The sequence below is a fragment of the Larimichthys crocea genome, chromosome I (assembly GCF_000972845.2).
Source record: "Larimichthys crocea isolate SSNF chromosome I, L_crocea_2.0, whole genome shotgun sequence".
NCBI classification, from domain to species: domain Eukaryota; kingdom Metazoa; phylum Chordata; class Actinopteri; family Sciaenidae; genus Larimichthys; species Larimichthys crocea.
This window is the reverse complement of record NC_040011.1, coordinates 10,270,991-10,297,417: the sequence shown is the minus strand read 5'-3', so window position 1 is coordinate 10,297,417 and position 26,427 is coordinate 10,270,991. Positions and strand designations below refer to the sequence as shown.

Genomic DNA, 26,427 nt, shown 5'->3' with positions numbered 1-26,427 from the left:
GCCGCACTGTACGGCCAGCAGAATGTCAACAAACTGGCCCACTAACCTGTTCCCTAATGGTCAAGCATGTGTGCTGTGAGTGAGCAGTGTTTCCACAGTGTGTACCCCTTCCTGCTTCACTGACTAGGTACATTTAGAGTCATTTTTGCAGTGCATGAGCAAACCCTTCGGATGACAAGAGAGTCAAAGACAAATATCCGGGTCAGAGGTGGACAGGGGGTGCAAGCTAAACTCTGGACTGCGTTAGCGCAGTCAGAGTTTGTTGAGGTGACCTTTTTGTTCTGTCCACTCAGCAAAGTTTGCAACGCCGGCCTTCTCGGGCGTTGAGATTAGTCGCCGGGCGTTATGTAATTCCTGCCTTTTGTTCTGCGCCGGCTATCATGAGTCAACAGTTGTTAAGGAAGCAGCGGGGGTCTCTCAGGTGAGGTCACAGGAGGATGCCAATAATGCAGAGTTTTAACTGATGAGGTTCAAGACTCCTCCTGCAGCTGGAGCATCCTCAGGGAAAGCACCGAATCCTCCAAAACCAGCGCATAGAGACAGTATTCACACGCATAAACACATGTAAACATGACAATGAGAGTCATTATTCTACGTTTATTCTAATAAAGTGAATTGTCACGTGAATTGCGTCATGTCGGCCATGATGTTTCTTCCTCCTCTTTCGCAGCTTATCTTAATTTAAAGGCAGCAGCACTTTGATATGAACCTTTTTTTTTTTTTTTTTTAAAGTCAAAGGGTTTTTGTTTCAAATGACAGACCGGCTCAGGTCATTTGCACATCAGGAAAATGACAGACACATTGAATATCTCAAATATTATACTTTAATATTGGACAATGGTGTGACCCGGGGGATAGAAGATCCTCACGGTCATTTGTTTTACAAAAACTCTTTTGTCAAGGACACAGCTGGTCTTAAAGGTTGGCTCTGGAAGCTGGATTATCAGCAGCATGGGTGGAAACACACCAGCAGTCTTGCAGCATGCAGAGTGAGTAGTGTCATCTCAGCGTGTAGGCTAAATTTAGACTGCTGCTGCTGCTGCATCTTGAATAATAAGTGTGAATGAGTGTGAGAGAGGGGAAGTGCAGGACAAAGAAGACAGAAAAGGTTGCTGCAATCTTTGCTTATGCTGCCTTGTTTGAAGGGGAGGGGAGGGAAGTTTTCTGCACAGTGGCAGGATTGAATTTGGGTTGAACAGCTGATAGGTGGGAGGTAAAGAAGAAAAAAGCAAAAAGAAAAAAGATGGGAGGGTCCTGGAGAAGAAGGAAAAACAAGCTCTCTGGGTAGGAGGGGTTAGAGCAAGAAAAAGGGGGGGCGGTCCTACTGTACTCATATGAAAGAGCAGCATGTATATTTACTCAAATACAAGCTCTCCTGTTCAAGCACAGCGCAGGTCCTATGTTTGGAAAGCGGACCCTGAACGACTTCAGGAGAATTTTTCTATTTGTCAGCTGCTCGCTGCTCGTTGCGCAAAGAGAGGATGCGTTTTGTCTCTTCAGCGCACACCTGGAACAAGGAAACAGTGAGAGCTTTTAGTTGTTTTTAAAGATCTTTGTGTTTTTGCTGGTGTTGTTGTTTTTTTGAAGCAGAAGCAGAAGCAGAAGCAGAAGTGAAGGACTATTTCCTTGTGTTGCATTTTTCTTTAAAAAATAAAATAAAAAAGGAATCCAAGTGGAATATGCGCTTTTTCCTCGGTAACTGGACTTGATGTGCGTTTAGATTGTGACCCGGTAGCACCACCTGTGACACCTGCAGGGCAGTACAAGAGTCAAATCTGGTTGTCAACTGCCCCAAAGTCCTTGAAGAAACGTCTCAGGACTTTTGCGCTGCGGACGCACTGATCTTTTCTATATTTTTTGCATGTTTTTGATCATTTTTCTGATCAGCACCATTGTCACAAGTTGCTGACAAGAGCAGCCACGATCAACTTTGGCACGTTTCAGTGTTCAGTGGTTTTACGCACAGAAAGGAGACGCTCAAAGCTCAAGCCGAGGCCGAGGCAGGCGCACGGACCAGCATCAGGTTCTGTTAGAAGATTAAAAGTCCAACCATCAAAATGACGGACGGTCCAAGACAACGAAGCAGCACGGCGGGATCCTCCAAGGATGCTGCCGGTGAGGAGTCGGGAGGTGGAGTTGCGCTCAAGAAAGAAATCGGGCTTGTGAGCGCCTGCGGCATTATTGTTGGTAAGTCTTCATCATGGTTTCTACTTGAACTACGTTTACCATGTGATCTGTGGAGGTTCTCATGTCATCTGTCTTTAAGAAGAGTTCAATCTGGGGAGGCTGGATCTGGTTGTAGATCACCAGACTTGGATGAGAGGTGCAACGTCTTCATGGATCTACAACCAAGTCCAGTTACCCCAGATTTAACTCCACTCAGAGATCTGCCATATGGTGCCAACAACTACATTTCCCCTCTATTCAATGCAGCCATACTGCCTTTTAATAGTGTGTTTGAGATTTAAAGAGAGTAAGAGGGGGTGAAATATGGAGAAGGGTCTGTGCAGCCACTTGTTTTTAAGTCCTCAGCTGCATTGGGATCAGATTCCACTCAATTCAATCAGGAACATAAAAAGTTTATGGCTGACAAAGGACCTGCAGCTGTGCACCGTGCCAGGACAAACAATAATTGAGGATGTGCTTAAACATTAAAGGTTAAAGGATGGTAACTTAGAGCCACACACACACAATCTCAGTGTGTCTTGCATCAGTCTGCTGCTCTAACCATCATTTCATCACCCCCACCCACCCACACACAACCTCATCTCTGATGCTCAGTGGACACACATGACTCACACAGTGAGACGGCAGGCCGGTAACACGTGGACAACAGTCATAAATTGGTCCTGCAGCCATAAAATACTAAATCCATAAGATAGGTAAAGTCTTACTCATCATGAGTAATCTGTCTCCTGCAGACTTCTCAACTTGAATTGCATCACACATAGAGACACACGTCTATATTGCTTCCTGATTAGATTCATTAGTTACCCACGTGTATGAACAGGAGCTTCATTAAGTGCTTTTTTAAGTATTTGCATGCATAGTAGCACAAAATATGATGTAGGCATAACTGGAGAACCCATGTGTCTTCATACCAGGGCTGCAGCTAACAGTTAATATCATTATCATTTAATCTGATGGTTATTTTCTCGATAAATTATGAATTATTTCGTCATAAAACGGTGAAAACACCTCTTACAATTCACTAAAATCCAGTTTATTATGATATGACACAAAGAAAAGCAGCAAATCGTCACAATTTAGATGCTTAAACTAAAGAACATGTGTGTTTTTTCAAGCTTGACAAATCATTTAGACGAGAAAAATAGTTACCAGTTGATTTTCCGTGAATATACTTGACTTTAAACCGTGCTGCAACTGTTGAACTCCATTAAAAATGATTTAGATTGATCATCGGCAATGAAGCTCAAATCATCCGTGACCGTATCTGTTGGATAATGGGAGGGGAGTGACACAAATGCAGTAGCAGGGCTCTTCACAGGGCGACGGCAGACAATCGATCAATGCAGACGACAAACAAGACGAGATAAAAACCATCAATCGATACGAAATATGGTGGGCCTATCAGCCGAATGTGTGGGCTTGGGTTTTTGACCTTGGGAGGGCGAAAGGGAGAAGGGGAGTAGTGGTGACTCATTCATTCATTCATGTGTTTCCACGGTAACAGGAGGAAAGAAGGCAGACGTGAGTGTGAGAGTGTGTGAATGTGTGTGCGTGCACGTGGGAATTCCCAAGAGAGAGAGACAAGAAGCTGGGAAAACAGCAGAGGGATGAAGAGTGACCTTGGCATTACAGTGTTTTTGAGAAGGCTTCGTTCTTTCTCAGTCTCTAAGTATGTAATCACTAGTCACAGTGCAAGCTTTTTATTGATAGAATAATGTTTTGTTGCAGCGTTCCAAGGCAACAATTGTGTGCAAAACCTCAATATAATACGCCCTGTCACCCCCCTGTGCATGCTGACAGCATCTTTTCTCTGCAGCCCCACCCTGAAGCGTATCTGTGCAGAAACATGTAGATCATTCAATCACTTTATCGAGCACCCTGACTATTAAGAAACATGTTGGCAGCTCTGCGCCTTCTTAAAAGGATTTTTTATGGCCGTCCGGAGTCCATACCACCTCAGCCTGGTCACCAGACTGTTCTTGGCTGGCTTTTTCTTTTCGTTTTTGTCCTTGACCAAGTCACCCATTCATGCTCGTTCAGCTCACGTTGTGCAGGAGAAAATGGGGACGTGAAGTGAAGTCAGGTGACTCGTCTGATCTTTTTCATTGTGAACATGCCCCGCTGGGTTTTCCAGTGAAAAGGGGGCCGAGTGCACCAAGGACATCAAATGGTTTTATGGCCTATTGTACAAGCATTTATTACACACACACACACACACACGCTCATATATAAACCTAGAAATGTGCAAAGCAAAGGAATTAGGATTACAAGTGTACTTTTGGCCACTTGGAAGAAGGCCACACCCTGATAATGCTGTTTTATTAGCTCGTCAGGCTTAAACATGTCTGAGCTCGACTCCGATCGATGTGTTTTTGTAATTAAATTGCTGCGTCGACTTGATATTCACATCACTTTGATTAAATATTGAGCTCGGTTGTCTCTTTTTTCTGTGGAGCCGAGCAGCAGGTCGCCTCAGCTTGATGGCTGTTTGAACGAGGATTTACCACTGGAGGATAGGCAAGAACTAATCTTACAGGGCTTAATGAAGGCTGATTAGGCTTATATCTTAATGCTGCACAAACACACGCTCGCTTGTTAATATTCAAAGATCCTAACAAATAACTCCCAACAAACTCCAGCTCTCAGGCGCGGCGTTTGCATGTAGGACATTAGATAAACTCTCAATCTCAAAATCAAAAAATACACAATCTCACGTCGTCGATACATTTTATTCCAACCTTTATTTAGCCTCATCAAGTTCTCTTTGTTAGGCAGCAATAATAATGAGTATGAGTAGAGCTGATACAACTAGTCGATTAATCAGTCACTTGATGGACAGAATTAATCAATTAATCGTTTATGTAAACGTCCCCTACTTCCAGCTTCTCCAGGATATTTGTGTTTGTTAGACTTCAGTTTGGGCTTTAGATGACTGGAACAGACGTTCTTCACCAAACGATCAACCGATTAATCGAGAAAATAATCAGCAGATTAAATCATAGTGAAACAGCCGCCAAATTAGTAGCCAGAATAACGAATTACAGATCATGTAAAATAGGACACAAAGTCAGAATTAAGCAGAAATGCTCCGACTGTATCCTTTAAACTATAATAACCTCTATTAAGACCTCAAAGGAACCTCAGAGCAGTCTGTGAAGTCTGAAACGGAGCCTCAGCCCTCAGTCGCTGTCAGAAGACATCAAACGAAGTCCAAAGAGGAACAGAAATGTGCTCAGAGAGCATGTCTGAGACCGAGCCTCTTCCTTTGTGAAACAACAGTCCAATCGACAAAGCAGGATATCAAAATATCCTGCGCTAAAAGAGGCCGAGGCCTGCAGTGATTTGTAACAAGAGTAAAAGATATGACAATGAGTCAGAAGTGGTGATTCATGCTGCTGCAGGTTTGTTTTTATCCAGAGTGCTTTCTCGAAAATTGATCCGAACATGCAGTTTGGTCTTAGATCAAGGTCAAGAGCGAGCCAGCACTTTTCATTTTTCTATTTTTTGTTAAAGAAGCCGTGTTGCCCCTTGGCACAGTTGGAGACAAAAGGATGTAAAAAAAAGAGCACAAGAACAGGAAATCTGAAGAGATTCCACGTTAGTCAGCATGTCGACATGTGCAAACCGTCCACGTGACACGAACATGCAAGCGAAGTTGCACAAACTTTACGCCGCAGAAGCATATCAGGGAGTTTGTGCTGAGTCAGTGCATGACAGCCAGATGTTAAAGGTCAAAGCACTGAAGACCTCTGCTGCCGTAAACATGTGGACTTAATCAGGGGTCAGGTGGTTTGTTTGCCGTCCTGTCTTTTTTTTAACCTTTTACCTGCAACTGGAGTTACATAAGATACATATGTTATCTGTCTAAGTTGAACTAATTTGCATGTCCTCCTTGCTTTCAGTCGAGCACCTGGTTTGGCTTACGGTCAGATATTCCAGATCTGTCCGCAATTAATCATTATTATCAGATTTTATGAATAAATCAAGTGTATATAGTGGTTTAATCCAACCTTTTTTTAATGATTTGGATTCTAAGTTTTCATATTTGTCCGTCTAGTAGCTGAAAATCTAAAGACATGCTGAAACCAGCAAATATTTTACATTTTTTTACATCATAAAAGATATGAATGACCAGGCATCTAGCTGAATATATAGTTATATATTGTAGTTTCTTGGCAGTTGTAGCAGGAAAAATGCAATTTCTGCACTCTCCATGCAGAATGTGACAGTATCATTCATACCTTTGACTTTTGTACTGTAAAATGGCACTCAGCCTATAATCCAGTCAGCCTGTTATGATTCAAAACCTTCAACCTTTGACCCTGACGCCTTTATTTTATTGGCTGCCGGGTTCAAGCACAGTCAGCCGAATCCGATCGGAGGCTCCTGACCTCCGACCTGGGCTTTGTCACAGGGTGAATCTGTCCGGAGGCTCGGGCCCGGCTTCTTTTCATGTTGGACCGGAGCCCAATCGTCCGTCCCTCCATCTCTCAGCCTCCATCTCTCAGCTTTTGGCAGCCTGATGGTCATTGAACCTGTCAGGGCATTATTCTCCCCCGTCTGCATCTACCTCTCATCCCTCCTCCCTCTGTGCACTCTTTAACCCGCTGTCTCTCTTGCTCCATCTCCTCATAACTCCGCGCTAAGTCAGCAGATTACAGTGTTCCCCCTGCATCTCTGTTCAAACTGTGCTCTCTCTCTCTCTCTCTCTCTTTTTGTCCACTTTCTACTCATGACCTCGTTCTTTTTCCTGTTCACTCTGTCTCTTTCCTGCTCGTTTTCTTTATCTGGCCACAATGCCTCGAGTGAAAGTCCCTCAATAACTATAAAAAAGTGAATTTCTACTCAAAAGAAAGCACCTCGGGCAACTTATTTGCAAATTCATCAGCTTGTTTGGAAGCAAACACCCATCGCTTCACTCGTTTCTCGCCTTCCTTTAAAAGTCTGCGAGCTACAGAAGCTGGACGTGACATGATACAACTGTTTTTGTGCTTTCCATGGCAACTAAGTGGATTTTAAATACCTATCCTGCTTTCACCTGTGCCCATTCACACACACAGACAGTACAACTTAACACAACATTGAAAACAACCTCTTTATCGGTTTGTAACCCGACTCTCTCCATTCTTCACCCCCCTCCCAAACCAGGTAACATTATCGGCTCAGGTATCTTCGTCAGTCCGAAGGGAGTGATGGAGAACGCCAGCTCCGTTGGCGTGGCCTTGTTCGTCTGGATCATCACGGGTGTCATCACCGCCATCGGGGCGTTGTGCTACGCCGAGCTGGGTGTCACCATCCCCAAGTCTGGGGGAGACTACTCATACGTCAAGGACATCTTCGGAGGGCTGGCTGGGTGAGTAACAGAGAGGTGTAACCCCATAACATCTCTAGGTGTGAGATGAGTCAGTAGGAATGATAATATAATAATGATAAACAGACTTGTATCACTATGTGCCATGTGCAGGAAGCCATGGGTTTGTGGTTTTCCAGTTTGGGCGGGGGGTTTTTCTTCACTACTCCTCTGAAACGTTGGTTAAAACCTTAGTGAGAAGTTATTATGAGGCGTCATATTTTTGTAATATTTGTTTTTACAGACTCCCAGGTCAGTAAAGTCTGATAAACTCCCATCAGACTAAGTACTTGACCCACTTCTTCTGGAAGAAGGGGCCTCCCGAACAATTAAAGTTAATTTGACATGGATTTAGTGTGTCTAGATTCCTCTCTTTATCCTGGTGGATGAGCCTACCGATGTAGGTCAGGCATCCTGATCCAAAGCGGGGGGTCTTTTTTCGCCTGTAGTCCACCAAGTGCAGAAGTCAGATGTCGTAACAAACGCTAAGCAGATACTGGCAGTCACAGAAACAGTGGTTTCACAGTGACTCTCTGGTATATGAATGTCAGGTAGTTGCGGTTTTGGATTTCCTCTCAGCTCTTCTTCCATTCATGCATTCATAGTTGGTTTTACAACATCGGCGCCCACAGCAAACGCTTGGGAACCGCTCTAGGTTCATTTCCGAGCAAAACAATATTGTTTGTTAGCATGGATTTCACACACACGCTGTGCCTTTGCCCAGACTGTAAACACAGATTAAGACCATTGTTACATACAGTATATCAGGTTATTTTGGGAGAGGATTTCAACCAGACAAAACAGCCAATGATTGTTTTTGTCCCTTTGTACAAGTAGCTATCAATACACATCAATGAACTTCACATGCTCGGTTTGAAGTGTTGGGGGCCACTCCGTTCTCCTATGCCCTCTCTTAAGGATAAATAAACCGTGTTCAAGGCGTGTTTGCTTTTGTTGTCCCGCTCCTTTTATCCCCCATGTGTGTGTTTGTGTGTGCGGGCCAGGTGGCATGTGCGTATAAATCCATAACTGCAGCAACGGATATATGTACACTAACGGCTTGTAAAGCAAAAAAAAAAAGGGAAGAGCTCGTAAAAAGTTGTGCGCTCAAACACAACTGGAGTGGACAATGTCGTCCAAGTACAAAGGCTCTTTTGTTGTGTCAGACTAATGTTGGTTGTGTTACACCCAAAATGTGACTACTATAGATGCCGCAGGATGCAGGAAGTTATTGTATAGAAGTGGTTAGATCGGGGTTGTCGTCTCGGATTATATTCATTAAGATTATGTCATCATTTAAGTCATTTTTAACCAAAAAAGGCCAACAACTCTCTGAATATCTGCTACTCTTCTTAGTCCTTTGTGATAGTAAATTTAATATGTTTTAGGTTTTTGGACTGTTTGTCAAAAACAAACAATTTGAACATGTTGATTTGTTCTTTTGGAAACTAGGCGATTATTCTGAATTATACAGAAAATAATACACACTGTATCAGCTCTAAAAAGTAGTAACACCACTAAATCCTCTAATCACAGCCATATGTACTACAATGTAAAGAAAATGGAAATTTACAAAAAATACGGTACTTTTCTGTTTTTTTTTATTGTATACAAAACTCTGTAAAATTACAAACATTACGAACGTTATTTACCCTTTACCCTCAAAATGTCCATACTAACAGTTATGGTCATTGACAGATTTCTTTTTTTTTTTACAGTATACAATACTACTACAAACTAATATACAATAACTTTCACAGAGCTTTGGTTTGTTTAATCTCTAACAATGCATCATGTAACCTGAGCTTATCACGTGTTTAGAATATGAGACCCACTTAGCAAAGTAACTCTACAGCTGTCAAATCAAAGTTAGAGATATTTTGTGTAATTAAAGTATAAAGTTACAGAAAATGTAGAAGTACAAACGACAGTACTTGTGGAAATGTTCCTTTAGAGGTTCAGCCGGCATTGTCCTGCATTTTAATTTACATTTGTACATTAAACACACACATTCCAGTTAGACACAATCCTGTTAACGCAGTCAGCTGTAATGATCCCTCTGTAAGCTTTCAAAGAATTTCATGAAAAAACTACTCCTGCTCTCCCTCATCCCTCCTGTATTAATGTGTTTGTGTAGCTCCAGTGACCATCCATGTCACCGCTGAGCAGGCTCGCAATCAGTGCGACTCCTCCTGTCATGCTCAGTCTCTTTCTGTGAGAGGACGACCGATTTAAAATCACCTTCTAGCTACGAAAAAGATCGAAATGATTGCATGAGATAAAAACATCTGCAATGTTCGACAATATTGCATCACAACAGACAGACGTTAGTCGCGTTAGTCACCCCAGTTACACCAGATGCCAGAATTAAACAAATACTAGTCTGGTTTCCAGTCGAGGGTTTTCTCCTCTGACTAAAAACCTTTGAGGGGAAATCACAAACGCTTCCAACTGAAACATGAACACGAAAGAACTGAAACTTTCACGGCAGCTGAGTTTCCTTATCACTGTCACTACTAACAGTGTGGCTTTGGGTTTCCCCCCCTCGCTTTGTCTCAAGGGGTTGACGAGGAATTATTACTTATTTTTTATTACTTTATTATTTACTTTATTATTTATTATTTTTCTGTTGAGTATTTTTTTTCCATTGTTTAGCTTTTAAAGTCTCACAAAATAGTAAAAACCAACACATTTAAATAGCTTGTTTCTCTGATAAACACACAGATGTTGAATTTAAAATGACAGAAAACAAAGAAAAAGCGGAAAATTCATGGAATATTTTGGGATTTTTTGACAAATGACCCAAATGGCACTTGGCAAGGAAAAACTTCCTGCATCCCGCAAGCAGTTGAGACAGTCAATGGAAAAATAGTACATTTTGTAGCCAGGGTTAGGCTGATAGAGGCTTGAACATGAGTATAAGGATGTACCATGTACTTTTTTGTGATATATTTCCTCCTGTTTATCACCCTACCGGTTCTCCCATGCCTGTTTGTTTGTAACCGTGCCACCCTTTCTCTCCTTTTTGTCTCAGGTTCCTGCGTCTGTGGATCGCTGTGCTGGTGATCTACCCGACCAACCAGGCTGTGATTGCGCTGACCTTTTCCAACTACGTCCTGCAGCCTCTATTCCCCACATGCTTCCCGCCAGAGAATGGCCTGCGTCTGCTGGCTGCCGTCTGCCTCCGTGAGTAAAACAGGATCACAGGACTTACATACGAGCATGGCACTAAATAGTTTACCGGTAAAGTTATCGCTTAGTTTTCCTTCAAGAAATGGATTCATTCAAACTTGTTCAACAAGCGCTTAAGGGATGAGGTGTAGCTGTCACCTGTGTGTCATCATAATGACTATTTATTAATTACAGAGATTTAGATGAAACAGTCACGCAAATCTAATTATTCTGTGCCTCTGTTTTCTTTCTTTAATCAAATCATTCACTAAGACTGTATTTTCTTTGAGGAAACTGGTTTCCCTTTAATGTGTGGGAAACATGCTATGACAACACTCTGACTCCTCTGCCAGAGGTTGAGAAATTAAATGGTGAGGCGCATTCTTACAGAGTTGAAGGTACAAAAACAGCTATCTTGGCTCTGTCCAAAGGAGTTAAACGAGTGGATTGATGCCACTTTGGTGTCTGTACAGTCAACACGAAGCAGCCTTAGCTTATAGAAAGAAACAGTGAAGATATAACATGTTAAACAGTGAGCTTTAGAGGTGCTGCGAAGTGGGTTTTGTCACCTATGGGCACCTTTGTTTCCCCCCTGCCATTTCGAACTTTCCTCGTGAACCAGTTCTCAGCTCAGACTGCACATACTGTACATTCAGTTTGGATCAAAGAGATTGTAGAGATATTTTTTTTTTTAAGTGCATATCGCCTGAAGATAGAGCAAACGGATTCAAATTGCTTTATGCGTTGCACTTGTTGAGACAGGTTCAGATATTCAAAACTGCCACAGAGTGCACTGTAAAAGAATAAGAAACAAGTGACGCTCAGGGTTGAGACACTAGACACTTTTGTCGCAGTTGTATCATCAAAGCTGTCTATGAGTTATTTAAAGGATCTGATTTATCACTTAATGTCACTCTCTGTCTCGGTTCGCTGCTGTTTAACCCTCAGTCAGAGAATAAGCAAAGCAGCTAGAGAAGTGTAGCACTTAGTAGCGAAAATGTGAAGACAAATGCTGCTGACATGACAGTGGTCGAGTCAAATCCCTCAACAAAGTTCACACACACGGGCAAAATACCGCAGCCAGCCAGAGAGACAGGCGTGGACGCCGAAGAAGAGTGCATGTATTGTATGTGTTTGTGTATTACTATGAAGCAAGACGTGTGAAGGGTTATATAATAACGCCGTTTAATCTCGCCTGTCAAATATAATGCATCCTACTTTAAGATTTACGAAGATATGTCACAATCAGCGGAATGACGAAATTCAAAGATAAATGCTGCCAAAAAAAATATCCTGCAAACTTATTTGTCAATCAATCAATTCACAAAGTACATTTGCCTCGGAGGGCTTTACAATCCGAACAGGGAGTGACACCCTCTGTCCTTAGACCCTCGGTTCGAGTGAGGAAAAACTTGCCTGCATCTTACTTGACTGCATCTTCAACCAATACCGTGCCTGACTAGGCATAACCCTGAAAGAGAGAGACTGACAGACAGAGAGAGAGGGGATTTGTGTACATTTCTGTCACAATTCTGTGCATACATGATGCCTACAGTCCTTAGAGATCAGTTTACATCCTGTGACATGCTGTTTGCTGGCAGATGGGCACAGTTGGCTTCCCTGTTGGGCTTGGAAGACCTCACTTTCCAAAGGCTTTGCATTTGCACTCAGTGAACCAAGAGCTCCACCGGTTAATCACCTCTTGGTCAGTCAGCATGATATCTCAGAAATATTTCAACAGTTACTGCAGTTTATGCAAATCAAGTGTTTTGACGACATTTACAAGACAAACAGGATTCTCCAACTGCAACAACAACTGAAATAACAGAGAATCTGCTCAGGTGGAGGTCTACTCTGACGCTAGAGGTTACTATAAAGCAAGTATTTGGTAGAAATGAAAAGAAAAGCTGGGGGAAAAAAAAGTGCCATAGAAATATCTTAAAGCACTGGTTCTCGAGTGGTTCAAGTACCACCACTGTTGGTACTTGACTTCCCTGCAGAGTACCTCCAGATCAGAATAGACCTACGCTGTTTGGTTTCAATGCCATGCACAGAGAGAAGAGTATTTTCGGAGGTGGTTCGTGGTATAAAAAGTTTGAGAAACGTCCGCGAGTTGGGGTCTACACCAAAAAAAACGAATGACTTGTTCCTTTGTACATGCACGATTTAACTTTCTACTACTTTGGCGTTTCGGATACTCTGCTACCAAACACACAAACACAAAGAGCACTTCCTCTTTGGCTTCACAAGAGAGTACAACGATGGCAGTGGCCTGCATTTTTTTGTTTGGATTCCAGGCACATTGACCTACATTTACCTGTCTTTCTTGGCCTACTTCCACTTTGAGATGCCTTGAAGCGAAATGTGCTTAGTTCTGACAAAACCTGCTGGTCACAACTCTCAAAGCTCAGAAGAGTGATGTTCCTGTCTCCCTCTCTCTCTCTTTGTCGTGTTGACTGGACAGATTTTCAGGGACAAACCTGAGTTGCTGAATTTGTGGATGTTTTTGTTTTGCTGTTGTTGTTCAGAAAGTGGAAAAGTGGGTGAGAGGTTAACTGTTTCCCCTCAACTCTGATGTCATCCTTGTTTGTTTATGCACACATTTCTGCGATATTGGCAGAATATTGAATCCTTATTTAGCCACAAGTCCAATCACAACAAGATCCCATGACAGTCAAACCAGACGCTGTCAGGTCTGGTCACTTGGTTATCCAAGGTGTACCATTTCAAAAACATCGGGTGGGATTCACCCCGGGGTCCGTGTGCGAGGTCATAACTCTTGCCGTGTTTTTAAAGCGGGCCCATAGTTAACCCAGCAAGTTTCCCACACACACATTTTGTATACTCAGCTTACAGACAGCTGAGCGGCCCCGCGGCTCAGCGTTTCGGAGAATGTGTCCTCAGGTGTTAAATCGCAGCCTTAAACAATCAACAAGAAGGAGAAGGAGGAGGGAGGGAGGACATATGTTGTTACTATGGTGCGGTGTGTTGGTGAAAGATCACCTGGTGAGTAGAGAGGTTTAAGGTGTATTCAGTCATGAGGATCAGTTAGCTGCATTTGCATTCATTGTATGTTTAGTACACAAGTCATAAGCCCATCAGTGTGTGTCTCGTTTCCTGTTTTTTGTGGTGGGAGTACAAGCAGCAGCTTTCACTACAACTCTACGAACAAGCCCACTCTTTGCACTTCTGTACCTCACACAGATACAGGTGCAGGTACAGGGTCTGCAGGTGCACATACGTTTTTGTATGTGCACCTGCAGACCCATTGCATGTTCGCATCTGCCTTTGTGTCCTTTGCCGCTCTGCCTCAGAGTTATTTAATGCGATGAACTTAATCCCACAAAGAGTCGGTTATTTAATGGCCCCCCTATTGGCCTGAACTCTCTGGCCTGTCGTATCCAGCAGTGCAACTCAAATCCATTATCATCGTTAGATCAGCCGCAAGTTGAATAGAATTTTTTTTTAGGGCTTGTTTTATCTTTCCTAGATGTCAGACGGATGGAGTTTGATATACAGCATTGTTGTTTTTTATGATTATTTTTTTATCGCTATCAAACTGAGTGGGCTCGTGACATGTCATTCTCAGGTATATCAGGGTTATCTGTACCTGGTGGCTTATCAAATCAACACACCCTGACATGAAATTACTTAGTAACTGACAGTTAAACAGCCAAACACACTTTCACTGTATTTACACCTGTGCAGGTGATAAATCGAAGGTGTAATAACGTAAATTATAGACTAGCAATCATTCCCTCAAACTTTAGTGTATACTGCAGCATTTTTGAGAGTTTTCAATCACATCTCATGGTTTTTCATAGACAGGAGGAGCTAACTTGAATCGTTGAACCTACAATAGGTGGTAAAAATGTGAGTTGTAAGAGATAACGGCTGAAGTTCAGCAGCAGTCAAAGGTCGCTGCAGCGTTAAGGCACGTCACGTATGTTCAAGCGTGCAGCTTTTAATCTCCCTCCACTCACTGACATAAGGTCAGTTCACTTTCAATCGTCATGAAAACTTCAAGGCTGTTGACCCGGCTTCTTCTGTCTCACCAGGTTATCAGTAACCGTAACCGATTTCGTAACTTCTTCGTAAATTATCCGAGTATCACTAGTACTACAAACGATACAGTTCCTTTACAAGAGCAATAAAACAGCCAACACATAAACCCTTATCTATAATTTCACTCCATCGTTTCCCAACTCGTCAGCACAAACTCAGATTGTGCAGAGAAACATGATTCAAATCGGACAGATTTGTTTTTAAATTCAAGCGGATAGCCCAAAATCCCCAAAGATATCAATATGTCAGGCTGAAAATCTGGAGAAATGATGCACAAGACACGCAGAATCTAATCTGATAGCATGGAATAAGTTGACTTTAAGGCACTTCAGGGAAAACCCAATGAGAAAAACTGGATTTTAAGAGGGTAAAATAAGCACTCACTCTGTGTTTTAATATGTTTTGTTTTTGTGTGCTTGTAGTGCTGCTGACATGGGTGAACTGCTCCAGTGTGAGGTGGGCCACCAGGGTGCAGGACATGTTCACCGCCGGCAAGCTGCTGGCCCTTGGCCTCATCATCATCATGGGCATCGTGCAGATCTGCAAGGGTAAGCTTAACCAACGCCATCTGTGCTCGGTGGTTTCTCTATGCTGAACTCGCTCATGGTCATCTGGGACATCTTCAGTCCTTTTTGGGACAGTATAGACTCCCCCTGTGGACGCCACAGGGTTCAGTGAGTTGCTGAGGCCCTCGACTATTAGCTTTCACATACGCCTGTGTGGGTTCGCTGTCACAACATGGATTAGGGGGCCACAGAAAAACAGGCCCTTGTAACAACAATACGGGGATTTCTGTGCGAGTGTTTGAAGATAAATGAAGAGTTCGGCGGCTGATTTGATGGGAAACTTTAGGTCATATATGAGGGGGGGACTGTATGTGACTGCAGAAATACTTTAATGCAACAAGATTTCTAAAGATCACAGACAGAGTATTTCCCAGTTGGGAGATCACAGTAGGGTTTTACAAACAAGGCACTTCTTCTACAACTTGTTCTCCACACATCTATTGCATTTGATGGTTGGGTTCCTCGCAGCAAGTCCAGACTTTAGTGGAAACCAGTTTGTTCACCGCTCACAGCAAAACAACATCAGCAAACCTAAGAGGAACCGAGCGACTTAGCTCGACACGATCGTACAAATGAGACACAAAAGAACTAAAAGATTTCATCTAATCTTCTTCACTGTCTTCCCCACTTGTAGGAGAATACTACTGGTTGGAGCCAGCCAATGCCTTCGAGCCTTTCCAGGAGTACGATGTGGGTTTGATAGCCTTAGCCTTCCTACAAGGCTCCTTCGCCTACGGAGGTTGGAACTTCCTCAACTACGTCACGGAGGAGCTGGTGGATCCCTACGTGTAAGACACTTTACCTGGTCGTGGTTTAGAAAACCAACGTTCTCACAATGCTGAATGGCTCACTGCATCGGTGTATAGCTAGATTTTAAAGCGGCTTTTTTTTTCCAGAGATTCGCTGTTACATACAGACTGAGCTTCCAAGTTTAATCCCTGATCCCTTTTTTTTCTTAAAGCTCTTTGAGATTTATTCAATTTAGCGTGTTCTCACTATCATTCCCAGTGGCTGGCCGATGACCTAGATACGTTTATTCATTTCCTCAAACAAACCCACGTATTTTTAATAACCTCAGTATCCATTAATACACCTCCCCTAAGGTACAAGTTTTAATTTCCTACCTCAAATCCCCCCTCTCTCTCCCTCCTCTCTCCCTCTTCTGTCTCCTAATCGTCGCTCTTTTTTTTTTATTTATCGTCTCCAGGAACCTTCCCCGTGCCATCTTCATCTCCATCCCCCTCGTGACCTTCGTTTACGTCTTTGCCAACATCGCCTACGTCACGGCCATGAGCCCCCAGGAGCTGCTGGCCTCAAACGCCGTTGCCGTGGTGAGTAGCTCGAAACGTGACGCAGAGGGACGTCATTCAAACACACACACACACACACACACACACACACACACACACACACACACACACACACACACACACACACACACCTCGACAGCAGAATAACTCTGTCTCCCTCTAGTGATCCCTGCTGGTCAATGCACAAGTGTTTTAATTGTACATGATGAAGTAAGCATCTAACCGTCATCCAACCTCTAACCTTCATCCTCCTACTCCTCCATCCCAGACGTTTGGTGAGAAGCTGCTGGGAGTCATGTCGTGGATCATGCCCATCTCTGTGGCTCTCTCCACCTTCGGGGGAGTCAACGGTTCCCTCTTCACCTCTTCACGGTTAGTTGGCCCCGATAACGACTTCTAACCCTCGATCGACGCTTGAATTGACTCCCGATTCAAACTCAGTGTCACGTTATGAACTTTTCTTTGGTTTCTGTCATCCTCATCTTCGCCCTCTTCATAAGTCCCTTCCAAACTTTTCTTCTTCATCATATACAGTGTAAACGTGCTATAGATTTAACTACTGTTTATGTATTAACTTTTGTCTTTTTCTGTCTCTCACAGATTGTTCTTTGCTGGAGCCAGAGAGGGCCACCTCCCCAGTCTGCTGGCCATGATTCACGTGAAACGCTGCACTCCCATCCCTGCTCTGCTCTTCACTGTAAGTACTGCGCTCACATCTGATAAATCTAATCAGACGTAGACGAAGAAGCTACAGGGAGACCACAAACTATCAAACTTTCCATCTCTGACCCTCCTTTTCCTTCTCGTTCCTCAGTGCCTGTCCACCCTACTTATGCTGTGCACCAGCGACATGTACACTCTCATCAACTACGTGGGATTCATCAACTACCTCTTCTATGGAGTCACTGTCGCCGGGCAGATTGTGCTGCGTTATAAACAGCCCGACATGCACAGACCAATCAAGGTTTGTCTTCTTTTTACAGTATATTTTGCACTTTATGTACCAAATAATGTAAACACAAATACATGCAGCAATGCACGTCTGCCACGCCATAACTTCATCTTTACATATTGTCATCTGTACTAATCTGAAAATAACAGACACAAAAAAGTAGAAGTATTGCAAACAAAGCAGAGAACAGCTCAAATATACTTCTTAGTAAGGTCTGTAAACAATGTATTGCAGTCAAGAAATACCAGAAAATGTTTTTCTTGCATCAAATCAATCATTAAAGAGAAGATCAATCATCAGATCAGCATGAAAGCCAGATTCAAAATATTTTAAAACAGAATTGGAGCTAGTAAAGTCTCATATCAAAAATATTCACAATATACTTTTACAAAGTGATAAATCGGAGTATGTTTTCAAGCAGCCATAAACCTTCTGAATGCTGCTCTCTAGTGGCGCAGACGGTGTACTATCGCAGATTAACTAAATGCAGTTAACTACCAGACTGATTGTGTCTACACGGGTGTAATAAGTTGTTGCTTTGTTCTTGTCTTTACAGATCAGCCTGATATGGCCGGTCATTTACCTCATCTTCTGGGCCTTCTTGCTCATCTTCTCCCTTTACTCCGAGCCCGTGGTGTGCGGCATCGGCCTGGCCATCATGCTGACGGGCGTCCCCGTCTATTTCCTCGGAGTCTACTGGGACAATAAGCCACAGTGCTTCGACGCCTTCGTCAGTAAGTGAAGCTTAACGCTGGCTCGGTTGTTCTCATCTTCCTTACCAAGGGTTAGATGATTGATACCACTCTCATGTTTGTGTTAAGTATGTAGGTAGCTTGGGTTGAACTGTAAACACTCTTTCCAAAGTCCAAAATAATCCATACAGAAATATAAAAAATTATTTGGGTTTACAGGGAGGTGGAGGTGGTGACTGATTTTTTTTTTGTCGCTCTTTTTTTCTCCTTCCAGATAAGATGACATACCTGGGCCAGAAGTTCTGTGTGGTGGTTTATCCGGCCGAAACCAGTAGCAGTGGGAGCGGAGAGGAAGGAGAGGAAATGAAGGAGGCCAGGTCTCCTCTGTCCAAGAACGAAGAGGACAACCACAAGTCAGCGGACTGCTAAAACGTCTTTATCTCCGGCACCTGGCCCCAAAATAAACAGACAGACTCACATGTGGGTGTGCACAACACAGTTTGTAGTGGATATAACTGATCAACACTCGTGCCCTCTCTCTCACACACACACACTTTGTCTCTGATATTTTTTATTTGGGTTTTTTCAGCAACATTTCAATCAATCATTTCTGTGCCAAACGTAGTTTAGAGTCATATGACCTCCAACTTTTCTTGTACAGGGTCTTTCAAAAGTGCAATAAAGAAGCTCCTCAATAATAAAAACACATTTAACCGTTCAATACTTTTCATCCTCGTCGTCGTCGTCGTTGTCGTCATCACCCTGCTCTTCTCCACTACACACTCCCTGCACACTCCTACTGTAAGGACTTTACTGCACGGTGATACGACAAACACTTAACTGTAAAATGTTGCGTTGTCTTCATCCATTCAACACACCAAAGCTGTATTTTGATTGTCGAAGGCCGAAAATCTGATTCAGATCAAGTCATTTCATGTCATGAAGTACACCAAGTACTGTGTTTTGTTTTGAAAGGTGACTGTGATTCCGAGAGGTTTTTTTTTCTTCTTTTATTTTTTATAATTGTGATAATTGTTTATATCATGTCGCTATTTTAGTTTTAATATGTTAAATTTAGTTTTGTTGATATTCATTTTTTTCTATTCAAAGTCATATACACCTTGACCCTTTTCCTTTTTTTTTTTTTACTCTTGCAACAACCGTGAAAGCTGATGTGTGCTGGAAAACTGTGCACAGTTCTTTGTTAATTGCCTTAATTAGAAAATATTCTGTATTTGGGTGCCGCTGCAGCTCCTTCGTGATGTTTTTAACGTTTATGGAAGAAACAGTGTCAGTTATGGATTTTTTTTTTTTTTTTATGTATGGACACTACACAGATAAACAACCCATTATAACTGCAAGTCCAGCATGGACATACGGTAGATGACTAGAAAGGATAAACAGATAGATACATGATGGATTCCTACACCGACACACGTGAATGCCTGTGTTTTATGGCAGAAAATATTTTTGTAGCTTACCATCCAGCTTTTTTTTTTTTGTTCTTTTATTTAGGATGTAGAAATAAGAGCTTTGCATAAAAAAAATATATTAAAAAAATATTTTTGATTCATGCAATTCACTAGAAGAGATTTTAGTGCAATATTAGTACAGGCACCAGCAAAGAACACGCACCCAAGTGAACCCATTCTATGTCGTCTGGTAATAGTTATGTATCTATACTTATGCTGTATATTATAGTAACAACACTCTTGCATACATGAACGCACACATTGTGTACTCTTGTACCTTCGGTCTTTCTATAATCTATTAGTCTCTCAGGGCATCCCCACTGCCTTCTCCATACAGACACTGCCTAAAACTCAACCGATCTTTGCTAAAAATGCCTGTACTGGTGCTTTTAGAGATTTATTTCCTCAGGATCTTACAAGCTATCAAAAGGAACAGGCATTCGCAGACATGCATGAATAAATATAACTACCGAGAAAGTATGGTTAAAGTTAAGCCAGTATCGTGTATGTTTCTCTTGTTAACTGTAAGGGGGAACAGGGTGTCTTGGATGTCTTTACAAGTACAATGATTGTGTTTTGTGCCTGTACGGTTATTGTGTATTTCCAGTATACACAGATGTCATGACAGACTGTATATTGTCTCTTAGTAAATAAAAAAAAAACCACTGACTAATGTTTGAATTTGTAATTCAGGGCCTCATTTATATTTAAATATATATCTTTATGTGATCATGTAAAAAAAAAAAAGTGATTAAATTCTTTAATTTCTAACATATTAACTGAATTTCACACCTTTAACACATAACATAAATGAGGCCTGAATATGCTGCAGCTTTATGTGCAACCTGTGCAGACAGCAACTTCAGTGAAATGTTCAAATCGAATCATGCTTGCTAAAAGTCTGAAGAAACTGATTTTGTTTTGGACTTTCCTGCTGCTCGAGGCTCTCTGACAAGCTGCCGCCTTCTCCTCTTGCTTTAATTCAAACCAAAACTGGCCTTCAGAGTGGTGGAAACATGTTTTTATGTTGTACTGGTAAATCTTCTCCTAGAAATACATCATCTTGCTACAATCTTCCTGATGGTAATGTTATTTCTAAATCATTTTGTGTACACGTTGGTCTCTAATTTAAGTTGCTGTTTGCGTTCTACCTACCGTACCTAGAGGCATTCTTTGACCGACGTGTCTCTGGAACTTCTATTTTTGTGTTTAAAAAATGTAAATGTACATATTGGTGGTGAGTGCGTGACAAGAATAAAAAATAGAAAAAATACACGTGAGTGTTTTAGCGACTCCTTTGTACAGCCAAATTTTTCAAACGACAAAGAATGGCATTTTTCAACATGAGTTTATTCTTCTGACAAACTGATCCACAGCATGGGTCATTCCTGTGCACACTAAGAGGGCAGCAGTGGGAAGATTGCATCTCCGAACATACAAACAAACTCAACAGTATCCATGTAAACTGAAACCGCCGTCAAGACAAGACCATCACCGGCACCTTCCTTAGTCTTCTTAGCAGTAAAACGTGCAATCAGCACAAAACAAAAAAACACATTCAATTCATATGAAATGATATAAAACATCATCCTACTCAATGGACACACTCAGTCTACTTATGATGCATACTTACGGTACATGATTTAGGATTTAGGATTAGTGGCAGGAAGTTTTTAACGGGCACGAAACTTTTCCCTTATTGGAATAGTTCCACATTTTAGGAAATACTCTAATTTACTTTACGGCAGAGAGTTAGATGAGAAGCCACAATAAGACTCTCTGTCCAACAGTAACAAAATCCACCTGACTGTCTCTAAAGCCGACTGATGAACACATTATACGTGTAGAAATCACAATTACAAAGGGTTATGTACTAGACTACTTCTTGGTTTCAGCCAGTAACTAACTTGGTTCCCTCGCAACTGCTCAGAGAAAGGAAACAGTCAAGCACATAAACCTCCAAAAAAAAAAGCTCAAATTTGTTGTTTTAAACTTGTTTTTTGGGGGTAGATTCACATCCAGAGGTTTACAGGTGCTGGTAGGAAGGTTTTGTTTCTGTCGGGCAGAGCGGTTTCCCTCCGTTTTGAGTCTTTGTGCTAAGCGACGGCTGCCAGCTATTGTCTTATTTTAAGAAAAATATGAAAGTGGCGTCCGTCGTCTCATCGAACTTTCAGCCAGAAATCGAAACATATTCTCCAAAATGTCAAACTATTCTTTTTTTTTTTTAACGCATCTAGCTGACCTACACCGGAGAGTTTTGATATGTTGATACACCCAGCAGCCTCGTTTAATTTTTGCGATTTGTAGAGAACAGAATAAAACGTTTGTGTCGCACTCTGAAGGCGATGACTAAACCAAGGATAAGTTTCCTTGAAGCGTCTTTAAGCTGCAGCGAAAAACAACCTCTGTGCTTACATGCACAGCTGTAGCGACCAAATAAGCTCAATCTTTAGCCAAATTCTAAAAGTAACTTTGGTTTTTTTTCTGCCAGAGCAGCTTTAACATGTGGAGTGTCTCACCGGGGCAATGTTACAGTGAGGGGGAAGTGTTTGCAGCTGTGGGGAAGTGGCTGCCACGAGTAGAAGAACCGATCAAACTCTTTCTACCAGTGGCTCTGTGTTGCCTACAACGCCACCCGGGAGGTGAGGCGAGGTGGGTGCAACCGCTCAGTGTAGGCATCACAAAAGAAGCTAAGGCATGTTTTTTCCGAGCGACGGCTACAACGCAGGCTCGAAGTGGAGGCTTCTGGGAGAGCGGGGCGCCCGTCCTCCTCCACCTCCTCCTACTCCGCCTCCTCCTCGCAGAGCAAGAACCAGATGGAGAACAGAGCCGCCCTGGATTTTGTAGTCTGCCGCTGTTTTCTCATCGTTCCTGAGACAAAATAGAGACAAAGGGAACGCAGGGCAGTGAGATAGGAGAAATATCATTTATTAAAAAGCTAAACTTCATCTATTTTTTATTTGCTACGATGCGAGACGAATAATTGCAATGACACAGGTGCTAGTTTGAGCATAACCCTGGTGTTATTTTATATCTTCGCATGTAAAACCGGTGGGTAAGGTTGGCTTAGGTTTCTCCTTTACTTACATTTAGTCATTTAGCTGATGAAAGGGGGAAAAAAATCAAGGTCCTCTCTGAAGAGCTGGAGGTCTTCAGGAGGTTTCTGAAGGACGCTGTGATCTGGTAGGAACGAGAAAAGTTTGGATTGCCCCGAGGTTACGGGGCGTCGTTCATTGAGAGGAGGTAACAAATGTCTGTATAAGGGGATCCAAGTAGGTGGGTGCAGAACCGAAGACTACTTATCATGTGTACTTCTTGGGTTGACTGAAAACTTGGCGCGCCGCCGCCGCGTTCTAGATCATTTGAAAGGGTTTCACTGTGCAGGCTAGGAGGCCCGCCAGGAAGTCGCGAGATAACCACAGCCTGTCTTAGTAGCTGGGTAGCACGTTGAATCAGATAAGACCTGATTTTTCTCTTCACGGCGATGATTAGAGATTAGTTCGATCGTCACCCCTCAATCAAGTTCGGGGACGAGATACAGGGAGTCGAATTTCTCGGGCGTAGCCGATGGTTGAAGTGTGAGGTGCTGCATTGTAGGTGGAGGATAAGTGGTGTCTGAGGCTGTTACGTGTGGCCAGGAGGTAGGACTGTGTGAGTTGTTGTCTCTCCCCACCCCCCTCTCTCTCTCTCTCTGAGACCTCAGGTGAGACTTATTGTCTCGTCAGCTTGAGCTGACTTAAGGAGGTGTCTCTCTCTCTTGTCTCTCTTCCTGCAGGCGACCTGGTGATGAGGTTGAGGCTCCGGTTCCCCCCGTGCCATGAGCCCGTTGAACCGTTTTGTTTTGTTATTTTAGCTTTGGTTCGGAGGTTCCCTGGTAGTCCTGTTTTTGGTCTTCTTTTCTTTTCAGTTTGGTTTAATTTGGGGGTGGATACTTGGTCTTTTGTTTGTTTTGGCCGGGAACCTCCAACCCTTTTTGTTCTGTTGTTTTCATTTGTTTTAAAATTAATAAAAGTTATTATTGTTTTACTGGCAACTTTTTGTCTTCATGTTTTCTTTCGATATGTTTCGGGCCTCCTCCCTTTTTGTTGAGTGAAGGTTTCTCTTCTTCTACATCAGTTGCAAAGCGAGGTCACTCTAAACTCTTCTCTGTGGTCGTCCCCAAATGGTGGAATGAACAGCAACATCCCTTTCGACCTTTAAAAAAACTTTTCTCTTTCGAGAATGCTTCCCTGCCTAACAAAACTAACAAAACTAACAACTACTCTGTGCTCCTTTACACCTTTCTCAGCTTATGTCCTCCTCTGTAAGTCGCTTTGGATAAAAGCGTCTGCTAAATGTAATGTAATGTAATGTAATGCATCTTTCGAACCACCTGTCTTCCCTGTCCAAGACGCGAACATCATTGAGTCTAGTCTTTCTAGTTCCTAGTATAGTTATTTTAGCTTTTGGTTCGGAGGTTCCCTGGTAGTCCTGTTTTCGGTCTTCTTTTCTTTTCAGTTTGGTTTAATTTGGGGGTGGACACGACGTCCCCTCCTCTCTTTTGTTTGTTTGTTTCGGCCGGGAACCTCCAACCCTTTTTGTTCTGTTGTTTTCATTTGTTTTAAAATTAATAAAAGTTATTATTGTTTTAGTGGCAACTTTTTGTCTTCGTGTTTTCCTTCGATATGTTTCGGGCCTCCTCCCTTTTTGATGATGATGATTGAGAGGGGATAGAGCCTTTTCTGTTGCTGGTCCTAAATTGTGGAATGACCTCCCGTTATGCATTCGACAAGCCCCTTCACTGTCCATATTTAAAACACGTCTTAAGACCCATTTTTATTCCTTGGCTTTTAACCCAGCATGAGACTCTGTTTCTGTTTTTGCTTTAATATTATTTTAACATTGTTTTATCGTTTATTATTGTTTTTATATTGTTCTTTGTTTTATATGTCTTATTTCATGTTCTATTTTATGTACAGCACTTTGTGTCAGCTGCGGCTGTTTTTAAAGGGCTTTATAAATAAAGTTGAGTTGAGTTGAGATTGAAGGTTTCTCTTCTTCTACATCTTTTCGAACCACCTGTCTTCCCTGTCCAGGACGCGAACATCATTGAGTCTAGTCTTTCTAGTTCCTAGTATACGGATGAGACAAACAAACAGTCCAGTTGCTGCAGGCTTCACCTTTTTCAAGGCGTTTACCTGGATATATGATCACACACAGGCAGTACAGGTTGTGAGGTTTAGTTTGGGGGTATTTAAATAATCTTACATCTGTTTCCCACTGTAGATCAACCTCTGCTGCTGCGGAGGGATGCCTTCTTTCTCCTCCAACCCTTTTTGTTCTGTTGTTTTCATTTGTTTTAAATGAATAAAAGTTATTATTGTTTCAGTGGCAACTTTTTGTCTTCGTGTTTTCTTTTCGATATGTTTCGGGCCTCCTCCCTTTTTGATGAGTGAAGGTTTCTCTTCTTCTACATCTTTCGAACCGACGCGAACATCATTGAGTCTAGTCTTTCTAGTTCCTAGTATATGGATGAGACAAACAAACAGTCCAGTTGCTGCAGACTTCACCTATTTAAGGTAAACCTTTGTGGTGGAGAGGAGGACGCTGAATAAACTGTTCTCCATCATGGACAATGAGCAGCATCCTCTCCACCACACAGTGGACAGACAGCGGAGCAGCTTCTCCCACAGGCTGCTACAGCTCCGCTGTCGAAGGGACAGATACAGGAAATCTTTCCTGCCACATGCCATCACACTGTATAACAAAAGCTAGGTCATAATTTACAGTCACCTCTTGCGTTAATAAGTATAATTTTTTGTTGTCACTTTGTGTAATGCTGCTGCGCACTATAATTTCCCAGCTTGGGGATAAATAAAGTAGATCTACTATCTATCTATCTATCTATACTATCTATTCTATCATCTATCTATCTATCTATCTATCTATCTAAAGGCCGTGAGTCTAGTCTTTCTAGTTCCTAGTATATGGATGAGACAAACAAACAGTCCAGCTGCTGCAGACTTCACCTTTTTCAAGGCGTTCAGCTGGATATATGATCCCACACAGGCAGTACAGGTTTAGTTTTTAAATAAAGTAATCTTACATCTGTTTCCCACTGTAGATCAACCTCTGCTGCTGTGGAGGGATGCCTTCTTTCTCCTCCACCCTTTCTTTGATGCGCTCCACCTGCAGATGCAAACACAAACACACATTGCTCAATATATAAAACATAAACACGAGCATGCAGCACACATTAACTTATAAAAACATGATCACACACCTTATCTGTGGGCTCTATGTCGATCTCTATCTCCTTGCCTGTGAGTGTCTGAGTCACAAAACAAACAAACAAACACGTTTAGGTCATTTTTTTTCTTGATTGATGGATTGTTAACGCTCGCGTTGCCTTACCTTCACTTTGATGAGCATGTTTGTTGGCTTGTTTTTCAATCAAATAAACTGATTTAATACAAAAACTGAGTCTACTGGTTTAATAAAGAGGTGTTTTGGTGAGGACACTCGATATACCTAATGGCTGTTTCCTCTGTGTGTTACCTCCAACCGCCTCCTTAAAGGTTCCGCTTCAACTTCAACTTACGTATTTGACTTCATTCACCGCCGAAAAAACCCCCGCAAAAAACATCTCACATTTGCGTGAGTATCACCGCAACAAAACC

At 42.3% G+C, this 26,427-nt stretch overlaps 2 protein-coding genes across 2 annotated transcripts; one reads left to right on the top strand and one right to left on the bottom strand.

The window, feature by feature from the left end:
- The first annotated feature begins 1,347 nt into the window (after positions 1-1,347).
- Positions 1,348-20,430, top strand: slc7a8a (solute carrier family 7 member 8a). Its single transcript, XM_010748241.3, has 11 exons — positions 1,348-2,187; positions 7,339-7,543; positions 10,575-10,726; positions 15,199-15,324; positions 15,977-16,130; positions 16,550-16,673; positions 16,921-17,024; positions 17,253-17,349; positions 17,467-17,616; positions 18,161-18,338; positions 18,571-20,430. Exons 1-11 carry the CDS (start codon positions 2,058-2,060, stop codon positions 18,723-18,725), a joined length of 1,575 nt encoding a protein of 524 aa, XP_010746543.1. The 5' UTR covers positions 1,348-2,057; the 3' UTR covers positions 18,726-20,430.
- Positions 19,531-26,385, bottom strand: nedd8 (NEDD8 ubiquitin like modifier). Its single transcript, XM_010748240.3, has 4 exons — positions 26,162-26,385; positions 26,031-26,078; positions 25,854-25,936; positions 19,531-22,639 (listed from the first exon to the last, which is right to left on the bottom strand). The coding sequence occupies exons 1-4, from the start codon at positions 26,177-26,179 to the stop codon at positions 22,486-22,488; spliced, it is 303 nt and encodes a 100-aa protein (XP_010746542.2). The 5' UTR covers positions 26,180-26,385; the 3' UTR covers positions 19,531-22,485.
- Between the last annotated feature and the right edge of the window lie 42 nt (positions 26,386-26,427).

Coding starts and splice junctions, on each gene's coding strand:
- slc7a8a (XM_010748241.3), top strand. CDS start 2,058: ATGACGGACGGTCCAAGACAACGAAGCAGCACGGCGGGATCCTCCAAG. Junction 7,544..10,574: donor ATCTTCGGAGGGCTGGCTGG/GTGAGTAACAGA, acceptor TTTTTGTCTCAG/GTTCCTGCGTCTGTGGATCG. Junction 18,339..18,570: donor GTGCTTCGACGCCTTCGTCA/GTAAGTGAAGCT, acceptor TTCTCCTTCCAG/ATAAGATGACATACCTGGGC.
- nedd8 (XM_010748240.3), bottom strand. Junction 25,937..26,030: donor ACATAGAGCCCACAGATAAG/GTGTGTGATCAT, acceptor TTGCATCTGCAG/GTGGAGCGCATCAAAGAAAG. Junction 22,640..25,853: donor ATCTACAGTGGGAAACAGAT/GTAAGATTACTT, acceptor ATTTTGTCTCAG/GAACGATGAGAAAACAGCGG.